Below are 12,974 nucleotides of genomic sequence, written 5' to 3'. Positions count from 1 at the left end.
CGGGGTCGTAATCAGACAATTACAATAGGCTGGCTAACTTCTTAACAACAGTACGTCAGACACGAGACGGGGACAAGATATTAACAAGGAATAAGAGCTACAAAGAAGTTAATTAAAGCAAAATAGACAGGTCCACTAGCGGATGAAGAAAATTCATCCTTGAAAACTGGAAATTGTGCCCGAAACAACAAGCACAGCAGGAGTTAAAAAAATTGCTTTAATCCAAAATGACCAACGCGGGTCAATGCCGAAACAGGCACGTCACTCTTTGATAGAAGATAGAATTGTAGAAACCTCAACACGACTAAGGAAGGAGCTCCAACTGAAAACTTGAAAAACTTAATATTAACGACTGTTAGCCCCAGCAAACATCCTCCTATACACAACACCATGAACAACAAGAACTTCACACCTCCGTATAGGATACCATTTCCACGCCCGGCAAACGTGTCTAATTTTGGCCCCAGTAGCAAGAATGGATAAAGGCAAGGTACTCAATGTGAAGAAACTATTTGAAAGACCGCTTAGAGACACGGGGAGGAGGGTCAGTTTTCGACACGCATTCCCCAAATCGCCATTCAAGAAGTATCTTATGAAATTATATTCCAATGGGAGGTCATATCATGTCCTCCAAAATGGTAATAAGTTGACGACCACGAGCAACTTGGCAGATTAATGACGGCGGGAACACGGTGGGCATTTTTAGTCCGACCCTCCCTTTAATGGCCCACAAAATTGCAGCCAAACATGAACCACCAAGAAAGATCATCGTGCCCTAATACGCGCCATATGATTGCGACAGCATCAAATCACGAATTCGCAACCGAGTGAAAAAATGTACACGGTAAAAACAGCTTGTATGATGCCCCAAACGACGACTACGTTCTTACGGAAGGACAACTAATACCAATTAATATAACACACAGAAGAAGACCAATTCGATCAAACAGTCGCCTATTTCATACCATTACCGATACTTAGCATTTCGTTGGCAAGAATATTCTTCGTAATGATAATAAGACGTCTAAACAGAGAGTTCAAAAATCGAAGACAACGGAAGATGGGCTCATCTTGTTATGGACGATAACGAAGTACCTGTATCAACTCGCGAGGAAACTGGTAACGTTGTTCATTCAAACGCACCTAATAAGATTGTGTATCGTAGCCTACGGTTTTACGGAGATGCGAATCAAGAGAATTGAAACAATTGCTATATTAGTAGGAAAATGGCAGGTTTTGATAAACGGCCTACTTTCAACCACCAAGCCGATTCATTTTTATGCCATTATTTTTTACCGGATGAAGAGCAAAAATAGCTTGCTTATTACTGTCAAAGTTGGCAATTATAAAACGCTAAAAAATAGGTATTATTATACATTGATTCTCCGCATTTTTCTATACAAGCTGAAATTTTTCAAAATAATTACGTTGTTGCTAATCAAAAAATAAACTTCACACCGCTATGGTAAAGGACTTACGAAGGAGTAATAAGAAAAACATCAAAAGAGAAAACTGGGTGAGTAACAATACCTTACAAAAATAATAACTAACCAAATAAAAGCAATATACCAGAGAAGCAAAAGGGAAAAACAGCACTGCAAAATCAAACAATTTTTGCAGCAAATTGGAATAAAGTAAGAATACGGGATTCTGAAACATGAAAACGCTGGTTGACGGCCTCAAAATTTAAAAAAACTTAACCATTCACCGCTCCATAAAGAGGAAAATTACACAAACGAGCTCATTATAAAAAAATGACGGACGAAATTATATCGCGGTCAAAAGCCACTAACTTCCTGGAGATGCGAAGATAACAGAATGAGCCTGGGTGGGGGAAGCATTGTTGTGAAAAGGGACCAACCACCGACTCCCCCCTGCCCTTCGAAGTAAAATTAACTCCAGTTGGACAGCACGAGGGGCTAAAATAAAAGGACGCGATGGAAACAGAGACGCACCGAAATAAAAAGCGCCGTCGCCAACGGAGACGGGAGGGGGAGGCAGATAGACGGGCTGTGGGGGCGGGGGGAAGAAGGAGAGCGGAAGGGGGGAAGGTAGGGGGAGGAAGGAGAGGGGGTGCGGCCGACGGGGTAGGACAGCCGCGCCCTCAACGACGGTGCGGCGTTACTTCCTACTTAAAGATACGTGCGGGACGGGCAGGCTGCAAGGGGGGCGAGGCCGCGGGCCCCCACCGCTCGCAATTGAGGAAATCCCTCGCATTACACCGAGCGGAGCACATTCGGGGACAGGGCAGATGACAGACGAACGCGACCGAAGGATATCCTCGCCCGAACCGTCCATACCACTTCCCTCGCTCGCACCCACCATCCAGATAACAAATAGAACCTGGTCCGAATCGGGCTTCATAATTCAACACTCAAATGCGACGGAAATGCCAACGTTGTGACAAACAGGAAATTATCAAATGAATAGCTCCCCTGAAAATAATAAAAATATGAAAAGAGACCGCCTATAAAATACGTTCGCCTCCTGAGGTCACACGTTATGATCAACCGCATTAATAATTCCATTCCTCGCTTGACTCATCCGAATCTCGTAACACTGAAATATCAGAATATTAAATAAAAAATTTCAAATCGAAAGAAAAATAAATTCCGCATTAAATGGCTAATTTGTTGGGACCGTTATATACGGAGAATTAGTGACAAGTACGAAAAGATTAGTGAAAGCTTGGGAGAACACATGGCCAGAATCAGCATTACGTGTATGGTTGGAATGTAATCCCATTGACTCGCTGATTCCACACAGTAAAAGTTAGCCTCCAATTACTTATTTGATATTGTATCGTTAAGTACTTATACATGAAGGGAATCACGGGCCAATGACGAATCGAACGAAAATATCAACTAGAGAGATTGGAAGCGATATAACGTCAATAACCAGGATGACATTTACAAAGACGCGACTCAATGAATCCAAGACTCCACAAAATGAAGAAGCAGGCAAAAAAGATCAATATCGGAAAAATAAATGCCAATGAGTGCAAAGACTTCAAGGTAAGGAACACAGGCGTATTCCTGTTAAGACTATACTTCCTCAGGGGAAATCCACACTAGAGTCCTTAAGATTTCTGCACCTTTCTAGAAAAGGTAGGGCCACTAAACACAACCCACCTAACGCGGTTCCCGGTACACTTCTATCCGAAACGACCTCCAGAGGCAATCGGCGAACTGTACGCCATTGGAGGCGTAGCGGCGGACAACTCCTCCCTCCCCGTCCATTCCCGTGATTGAGGAAGTCCTTCGAACGATTTTCGACGAAGAAGCGTTGCCGGGTCAACGATCAATGCCTCCCAAAATTTTCCCATGAATCGCCCACGAGGTTACTTCGCCGCAAAACTCTGACATCCATTAATGCTTTACAGAAACTCATCTGAGACTTGACCAAGAAAACCTACATGCCCAGGGTTATGAGTCGCGTGGATTGGAAATGACCATAATACTCGATACCTAACCATTACTTCGTCGAAAGCACGAGAATTTTGAATTGAACTGTGAGGTATATTCTACTTCCTTCTCCATTATGAAAACTATGGCGTCAAAAATACATTTCGCTCACTTTTCGAAAGAACACGAAAAATGAAAAAAACGCTCAGAAAATTACATTTCTCCACAACAGGCACGAACAAAATTATACCCGAAGCAAGAGCCCATCATCCAGCAACCAACCATCCGATTAATTAGGTGGTTTGCTGGTGTGTTACGTGCAGGCAGAGCTCACCTTACCAAACGGGGTGTGAAATTCACATGGTATTCACATGGCAAGCTGCTCCTATGCCGCCTGTGGCTTCCCAGGAATATCTGGAACCCGAAAAACTACCCTCGGGTAGCTAAGGGTCTCCCAAGATCGAACCCGCGCCCTTCGGACATTGGACCAGGGTCCATTGGATTGGTAAATGCACCCGGGTTGGCTACCGAAGTACATACATATCACAATCGCCAAAACTGTGCGAAATCAGGTGATTCTTAGAGATGTGCTTATTCCCAATAACTTCATAGGTTAAATGCATGCAGCCATACAAATATGAAAAGAACCTGTGCTATCCTAACTCTCTCTCCACCAAAACTACATGTTTCGGCTCGCAGTCAATTTAAAATGCATAGAATTAATCTTAGACTAATTAATCATTTACATTTTAAGATTTTAAACCGGCGCCATCATTATTAAAACGAACATTTTCGCTGTCTGGGCTACACCTACCGGAAAAAATAATCACGAAGATACACCAACAAGCCGAAGAATCCAATTTTCACTAATTCTTCGCCCAGGTACGGCCGAAGAAGGTAGGCGCATGTCATCCCCCCCTCCCCTTATGGATAGACGTCCTCATCTTTTAAGTTCAACGCGGCATCGCACTATTTCCGAAGCATGCAAGATAGCCCTCTCATAAGCCTTCAACTATGAGACTTCTCTGAACGCGTTTGGGTCGTAACTCGCTACGACGCAATGACGCTGCCTAACTGACTGATATCCCAACGTCATCCGCAGAGCGGATACACTATTCGGGCCAGTTGAGTTATGAAGTGGAGATATTAAGCCGCGTGGGAGGGGGGGGTGACGAATGCGATCAAAATGTTTCGTTATTCACTTTCCACCTTTTCGGAACACGAGGGAAGAAAAGTATCCATCGTATCAGTAGTAAAAGGGATCGACTAAAAAAAAGGAAGATTGCCAAACCAAAATTATTACGCCATCCAAGGGTTTCGGTGGACGCTGCGGTGATGTTTTGCGATTTTAATTTCCGAGAACTGTGCATCAAAAAAAATCATTCTGGATTGGAAGAGGGCACATTGATAAACATCCAATGCAAAAATTTTAATCTCGGGCTAATATTCTATTGGCATGATTCCCGCCATGTCGTAAAAATCAGTGCAAAACAATCCGCCCTCGCCCTATTATGCACTTTACATACTCTAATATATTATTATATATAATACATACTACAAACTCTAATATCAAAACCGGAAGAAACATCAAGATTCGCAAAAAATTAAAATGGAACCCTTACAAATGAATTCTCCGTCATCCGTACATATGTGAACATGAAAATGTTCTTTGTCAATCTGCTCATGATGTCAAGACATAAAACCACACCCATGAAATGGATATATATTTGTGCATCTCCACTAGTTGTATTGCCCAAACGGGAAAATTAATTAATAAAAGAACATCGACGAATCCAACAGAAAGTTTGACCAAGAAGGGATCCATTAGACCAAAGAAAACTAATTGAAAGGGGAATTACAATTAGCAAACACGAGAATTGGGTAACGCTAATTGCCGTTCATTCTCTAACTTTATTGGTATCTTACCAGCCAACCCTAATTACTTTTTCAACCCCACGCCCAAGCTTTTCGGGATCCCCAACGAACAAAGTTCATAGAATTATTATTAAGAGAATTGTTAAAGAGTTAACCGACGTTTTTACGATGCACGATGAACAATTGGTATAATTCGCCAAATTCACGGTGCCGAACTACTAACATCAACATCCGTGACTAATTTAAAGCTGACCATTCACGAGGCATCAATATTCATGTAAAAACTCTGAATACAACGATTCAACTTTTTACGAGATAGATTCCTGCAACGACGAATCATGATTCCGGAGAGGAAGAAAAAATGCTTTGCGAAAACAGGTCTGGCAATTATTTTGGCTAAGATATGTAATCGCAACAGGTGACCACTACAAACAACCAAAAACCTGACCAGGCAACTTGGGCAAATGAAATTCACCGCATTCATGATCCAAATTTTTCGAATCGTACGAGGCTTCTACGGAATCGTCTGATGAGCCCCCCCCCCAAAAACCCCACAGTAAGGTTTAACACGTAAAGGCATTCATTCCAACTCCCAAGAAAAAATTCAGTAGCTAAAGTGGCCGACGCGTTAAAATTATGACTAGAAACAGCTAACAACGCACGCGAACCGCACGTCTTCCGAAACCTACGTTACACACGAGAAAACTCGCGAGCACGTGTGTGGATCACGCCGTCAAAAATATAACTTCGAGCACGCTGCTTCGATGCAGGCAGGCTTCGGAAAAGAGGAGCGATCGAAACGACACTGGCGGCCGTATACTGTAACAATACAGCACCACACCTTGCACCGAACAAAGGAAGCCATAAAAAGCTCGATTCGCTCACGGGAGGAGCATTTACGGCCAGCGGCGCTTCGGGCATGCCAAATGAGCATTAGGTACCCTTCTTCACCCTCCCACTTCTTCCCTCTAATGCGCCCTAATACAGAACGCCGCTACCGGCCCGTACAAACTGTCTACAAGAAGGAAGCAAGATTGGTAGGAAATAGTACGAATAACCAACCATGAAGTGGGGCCAAATAGAGTAAAAACACATCTTTGGCCGCTGTGTATAACTGAGTTGGCATCCTACGTACGCATGGGCCACTAAGTGACTCGACGATATCGTCAACCTGAAGGGTTGACGATATCGTCGAGTCACCTTAGGTGATGTTTGGTTCTAACAACACTCGTTCACCGTAAGGGCATCGAAACAACTGCCAGGAATCAAAATATTCCCATAAATTGGTTATACGAATTGAGGAAATTCTCAAATTAGCGTTGTTACTAATGCCCAAGGTTCTTGAGTTCATGGGAAGAATACATGCAAATAAAATATTAGACAAAAATACGACAGTCCAAAATGGGTTCCTCATGCATCGAAAATTCATTAAATAAAAACAAGAATTAAATATTTACCGGATAATTTTATTAAATAAAAAGCTGTGACAAAGCTACACGGAAGAGAATTCTGTCATCGAACAATCCCACACACACATGTCAACATTACACGAAATGGGCCAGATATCTATTACAGATTCAAATTTCTGAGAGATGCAAATCAGAAAAAGACAGAATGCTAATCGGAACAAGAAAATTAACGACAATATCCACATGGTAGACTACCTATAGGGTTAATCATACTTTTTGATGTCACTGGAGGAATCTATGGACATTTTCAGAATAATCAAACAAACGGCCGAAATATCACTTGGCAGAATGAAACCATCCTAACTCAAGACTACTATTATAGAACAGTAGTTCCGAAACGATTATATCAAAGGGGTGGATTAAAAGCAAATTACGATGCGTCATAGCCCCGAAGGACCATGGAAAACGACAGGAAGAAGTTGATACCCACAATAGAAGAAAAACTGCCTGGATATATCAACCTCCTTTGAAACTACACCACGAATCAGTCACTACAACAAAAAGAAACCGCCATGTATACATGGGGACCTACTTATTGAAACCCTAACGTTGAGGACAGTGCACACGCCATGAAGAGCGAGGCCAGAGAGAAAATCCCAATCTAAAAATTGCGGTAAAACCAAATGAAACAGATTGTACGCCATGCTAATTGAGCCCTACCACTCTAAGAGCGATTCACCAGGGTTCCAAATGAAGTCTGGAATAACGAAATCCAGGTTCCAACAGCATTACAGATATTAAGGGGTACTCGGGACAAGTCCTGCCGATTTGGTTCTATCGATTTCGCATTAATATTCCATCGCATTCTCTCGTGAAGAATGGAATATACAAGATCATCTAGATATGCCGACATCAAGGTTCCTTAACTAGGAAACATCTATCAGGGAAACTATCAGTAACAGTACGATACTAGATAACTGCAACCGAAAACTCCTTGAGAAAATCAAGCCACTCGAGTTGCATTAATGATAGCATGACGGCAATTAACTCTCGATAAAACATTTGGCCACTTACCAATCACATACTTATCGCACTCCCAGTAAAATAGGTAGTAGGCTTCCCTCGTTTCATGGGTGGCAAATCTAGTCTCTCCGATAATACCCCATCCCAAAATGATTATAAATCAGAGATACACGGGGCAATAGGTTATCCCAAAGCAGTCAATCAGGCTATCAATTTCCCAATAAGGCAACACCAAGTATACTACAACAGAATACCTCAGACTGACTAAATATCGTACAAAACGAAATAAACAAGAAAATCTACAATCCTCATAAGGCTAAAAAGACATAAAATACACAATCGAACAAGAAATTTCGAATTCTGCGAACGAAACGACGGGCGAGGGCAACAGTGATGATCGGTAGAATTGAATAATCAAAATAAAAATAATACGTGATCGATTGAGAGTAGCGTTTTCACAACTCGCGAAAGTGACGGATGGGAAGAGAGATGTCGATTCGGGCAGCGCTTTTAAACATTGCTTTTCTGAATAAAACTACTACCACGCATGAGGCATTCCTCATGGCGAACTCTAGCCTCTATTTAATACGAACTGGGGATGGGGAAATAAGGGACAAGATCGAACAAAAATAAGGGAGAACATCTAACACTGGACCTTTTTCCTTATGACCGACAGCAGTGGATTACAAGGTATTACAGTAAAGGTACAGTCAATAACAAAAAAGCGGAGCTGCGTCCTGCTCTGAATTTGCCGAATGAGACAATGTCTAGGTCCCAGCCTAAGGGGGTACATAAAAACATGGCCTGCCGTCCCCTCCCGCATTTGTACCACCAGGCCCCCAACGAGGTCTGCGGCTTTGTGGGGATTCGAACCGGGGTCGGCTGCAACCGAAGGGGCGGGACCCCCCCTGCAACTCACACACCCGGCGAACGCCTCGAGACGGAAAGAAAACCTCTCCATCCAGCCCCCCTCGAATATCCACCCTCTTCCCTGCCGGTGCAGCGAGCGGGTAACAGTAAGAGGCAGAGGGCGCCGGGGGGGAGGGGAATCTATACGTGTGTACGACCGTGGAGAGGGAGGGGTTGAGACGTCCGGAGGGGCGAGAGGGGCTGGCTGAGAGCCAGAGACGGGCAGGGGCGACCGCTGCTGCCCGGGAAGAGCAACGAACGAACAGGGAGAGAAGCGCTTGTGCGCGCCTAGCTAGGCGGCGAGATGCATGGTGCGCCGGCAAGACCGGTGGGGTGGGACGAAAAGGGTTCAAGGGGGGATGAGGGGGGGAAATGCGATGCCAGGGTAAGCCAGTGGGGGCGGAGGAAGATGGGGACCCTGGGAAGGGATAGGGTGGGGGGTGCTCTTAGTGTTGGCGCAAGAGGTGGGGCAGACGCGAATTCTCCTAGGGCTCACTGCTAAGTCTCCGAACAATTACAAGTAACAAGCATCAAACAGTGCGTTTATATTAACAATAAAACTGCCTCGGTATATATGAGCACAACAAAGAATTATAGAAAATATAACATTTCCGAAAGCGGTAGGGTCAAAATTAGCCTGGGGTGAATTAACTCACTGCCACACACCCTAGTGGTGGCTTGCGGGCTACTAGCATAAAAAAATAACGAGGCGAGCACTGGAACGAATCGAACACCGATGCATTTGTCTACGTGCAGAATCGAACGGCCTAAACACGTTGAATAATATGCAGAAAGCAGTAAGAAATGGATCCTACCGTCAATTACCAAACATTTATTACTGTGCTGTAACTCTCACTGCATATCACCCTACACACTTTGCGGCGACGGTAGAGAAAGGGGGTTCCACTCAATATACACATGCTTTTATAAAGTCAGAGGTTTCACAGAGCACTTCAAACTTATTTACGAAAAGAACAGGGGAGTCTCCCGAAAATCACCAGGGTACTACGGAATAAAAATTTTCAATTAGTACTAACAAGAAAAAAACACTGCCTTCTACATCAGTTTTATCTAATGGAAACTATAAACAATTACAGATGCCCAAGACCTAGTTAACCAGCCATTCAATGTCCGCGGCCCCAGGGTAGGCAGGCGGGGGACGCTGCCGCGCCGCTACCAGGGCAGGCCAACGCAGGGTCTTTAAGGACGACCCAGAGCACTAACAGCCGATTATGGATGAGAGTCAAGAATTCAAAAATTGCATTGTGAACAAGGTTGTCTCCGCCAAATTCCCTAAATTGTATTTCATAACGCTGCACAATTATTAGTTTACCGTTAAGAAAAATGAAATATATATTAATACCCATTACGAAAATGTACTATTAACGACGACAAAAACTGGAAATAGGGCATGAAACATTTCCGTGGCTGGCCATGCTATGCAAGCATTTCTAGCACCTCCGCGAGTGAGTATGAAAGCATATCGATGTGATGAAGACCTTCCCGCAGTACCTGACGGTGGGACAGCGTTAAACGCTCAATAATTTTCCCTCTTTCGCGTACACAATACCACACCCAAACCAACCACGGTTAGAATGAGAATGACACGCTAAGCAAACTTTTGGCGAGTGCACCGGAAGACCACACGCCCACCCGGAAGAAAATACTGATCTTATGAAGTGGCACTATATTGCGTTCCTCGCATCGCAGGAAAACACCAAAAAAATGTCGGGGAAACCGCTGAAAATGCACGATAGAAAAAGAACATACCACTCATTTCAAATCTCACTTAATACGATATACCTAACTTACAATAAAATTCCACATTCCGAAGGGTGTCTTAGTAAACCGATCATGAATACGGACTCAGTTCGAGTTGATGATTCCAGGATATTTCGCGGACACCAATCGAAAGACCACTCGCATTCATTCCCTAAAATTACATGACACCATAAATTGATTGCATATCCCGCGTAGGTTGACCGTGGTTAACATTGCTTTAAGTTGCGCGCAAAACGCGAGGGAAAAGTAGCAAGTTACTATTAAAAGGGGTACGAAAATACGAAGCAAAGGAAGAAATCCCTCCCTACACCGATTGCACCGAGGGGGGAGAACATTCCGGCGAAGACAGCGGCATACGCGAAGAGGGGGGACAAACAGGCGGGCAACGGACGCCTCTCCTCCCGGCGCCACTTGCCGGTCTCGGACACCGTCTCGAATTATTTCGGGCCGCATCGGGAGTCAAGTCGCGGGGAGACCCGTGGTTTCCACTGGAGTCAAAATGTACACCACGGACAGTCCAACAACTCCCTCGCGCGCACACACCCACTCATGGTATGATACAATGCAAATAGCGACTTGGAGGAATGAAGCAAGTCGCGCTTCGAAACCGCAGGCACGCCAAAACCGCTCACCTTGATAAGTGATATGGGAAGCTAGTGCCGGCGTGGAGACGGAAAAGCTCCACGATTTCATTACAACTTGCGCCGAATTGATCGGCTCCGATGTAAAGGCCCTACATTTAATACTTGCGCTTCTACTACTCTGTTCCCTCTAGGATTAAGCGTCAAACAATGTTGCAGTTCAACACTCCCTTTTCAAATCTACAGCCAACAGCCGCACGGGGTTGCTCAAAAAATTACATGGTCAAGTTATGGAAAAAAATACCAGAGACAACTCGTGACAAAGTACAACACAATGGAAAAAAATGACCGAAAGAAAATACACCTTTTCTTCAAAATGCGACTAATGATTAGTCGCCATCAATAAGAAACCACATGGGAGGGAACAAATATTCAATTTAGTAACTATTGGGCCAGTGGAAATTTAGTAAAGTGTAAATTAACATTTTCCCATACATTACATAATCACGCCGTAAACATATTTAGAGCACACCCAACGCAGATTAAGATTTACAACCGAGTATATACTCTTCACACAGACTTCAAAACATAAGTAAAACATTGCCTCCAGAACTAACCAAGGTCCACCTCCAGTTCATTTCAACAGCCGATCGAAAATATGTATTGATTGCTTTCGCAGCGGATGAAACCGTCTTAAATCATGAGGCCAACTTGGTTACACACGCGGACACCAACGAGTACACCGACAATTAACTACTACCAATCCTGACAATTACCCGTGATAAAAATAAGCTTAAATCATAGGTCGAATGCGAACGTTAACACTTAAAGACGTCATGTCCATTCTGCTATCATCCAATGCCCTTGAACCGGTTCAACGTTCCGCAGAAAGTGAAACCGGCATCCGAGTTCTTGTGAACAATCCTTCATAAGCGGCATGGTCTGTATCTGAAGAGTTACTTGCCAAGAGCACGTGTCAAAACGAATATAATTGATGAAAATGCCTTTCGTGACATTAACAACATAATTCGGAAACGGGCGCAATATACTCACTGTGTTAAGCTGATACGATCAGTTGTGTCTAAAACTTCCGACAGTCAAACATGGAAATTTTGCCGAATTGCCATGACCACATTCTCCATAAGGGTAAGTTGGGGACATAATATAACACATCAAATATTTAACAGAATCTACATCTAAATGATACAGGAGAGGGATGCGATTGCGAATTTCAGATCTTTAGCAGTATTACACGGTGAAATCCAACCACGCATTTTCCGAAATGTTAAGGGTACAGCAATATCGATTACTTGCCACACAATCACACCTTAACGTTAATCACACAAATGCTTGATATTACAGTTTAAAGGATGACAGTACTAACTTCCTAGTGTCATTGGAACACAATTGTGACAATGAACAACAACGAGGCCTACAATAATCAAGAATTCCCGAGCACATGGTAACCCGAAAGTCTTCCCTCGCCTTTGCCGCCATGACAGGTTCGTTCTGACATCCCTACCCACACCGGGAAACGCAACACTGAGAACAGAATACTTGGGAAAATTTACCTTGTCTCCCGACAATTTCCGCCACATGTTCGGAACTAGGTACAGGCACACACTCCGTCATGTTCTGGCTCTTCTTTCCTCTAGCTTCATCGTACGTAGTATTGAGTGTCTCATGTTCAGTCGTTGTCGAAGCATCACTCAATCCTAACATGGATAATTCAAACGCTAGTTGCAGTGCTCTTTGGTCTTCAAGACCGCTGTTATTTCGATCCATATCTGGAAACAGACTAGCAGGCATCACAGGAAAGGAATTACGATATACAATAAAAAAAGACCACTGTACAAAAATAAAGCTTCTTATGCTGCTACACCGGGACCGGCTCGTGTGCCGAGCAGTGTGGCCGGCAACGCGACTGCAGTGAAACGGTCGCTTTTGCCTGTTATGGATAAGGCATGTGCTCACAAAACGTCACTGAGCCT

The 12,974-nt window shown here is 43.8% G+C and overlaps 1 protein-coding gene across 1 annotated transcript in view; it reads right to left on the bottom strand.

Moving 5' to 3' along the window:
• LOC139695332 (RNA-binding protein MEX3B) overlaps window positions 1-12,874 on the bottom strand; it is a 39,083-nt gene extending 26,209 nt beyond the window's left edge. The window contains exon 1 of the mRNA XM_071594040.1: window positions 12,555-12,874. Coding sequence (XP_071450141.1) covers window positions 12,555-12,792 — 238 coding nt within the window. The 5' untranslated portion in view covers window positions 12,793-12,874. The remainder of the gene's footprint in view (window positions 1-12,554) is intronic.
• Window positions 12,875-12,974: the final 100 nt, after the last annotated feature.

This window comes from Hetaerina americana, unplaced genomic scaffold (genome assembly GCF_022747635.1).
Source record: "Hetaerina americana unplaced genomic scaffold, ioHetAmer1.1.p SCAF_6, whole genome shotgun sequence".
Taxonomy (NCBI): domain Eukaryota; kingdom Metazoa; phylum Arthropoda; class Insecta; order Odonata; family Calopterygidae; genus Hetaerina; species Hetaerina americana.
Note: the sequence above shows the minus strand (reverse complement) of the source record. Positions and strands in the feature narration are given on the sequence as shown.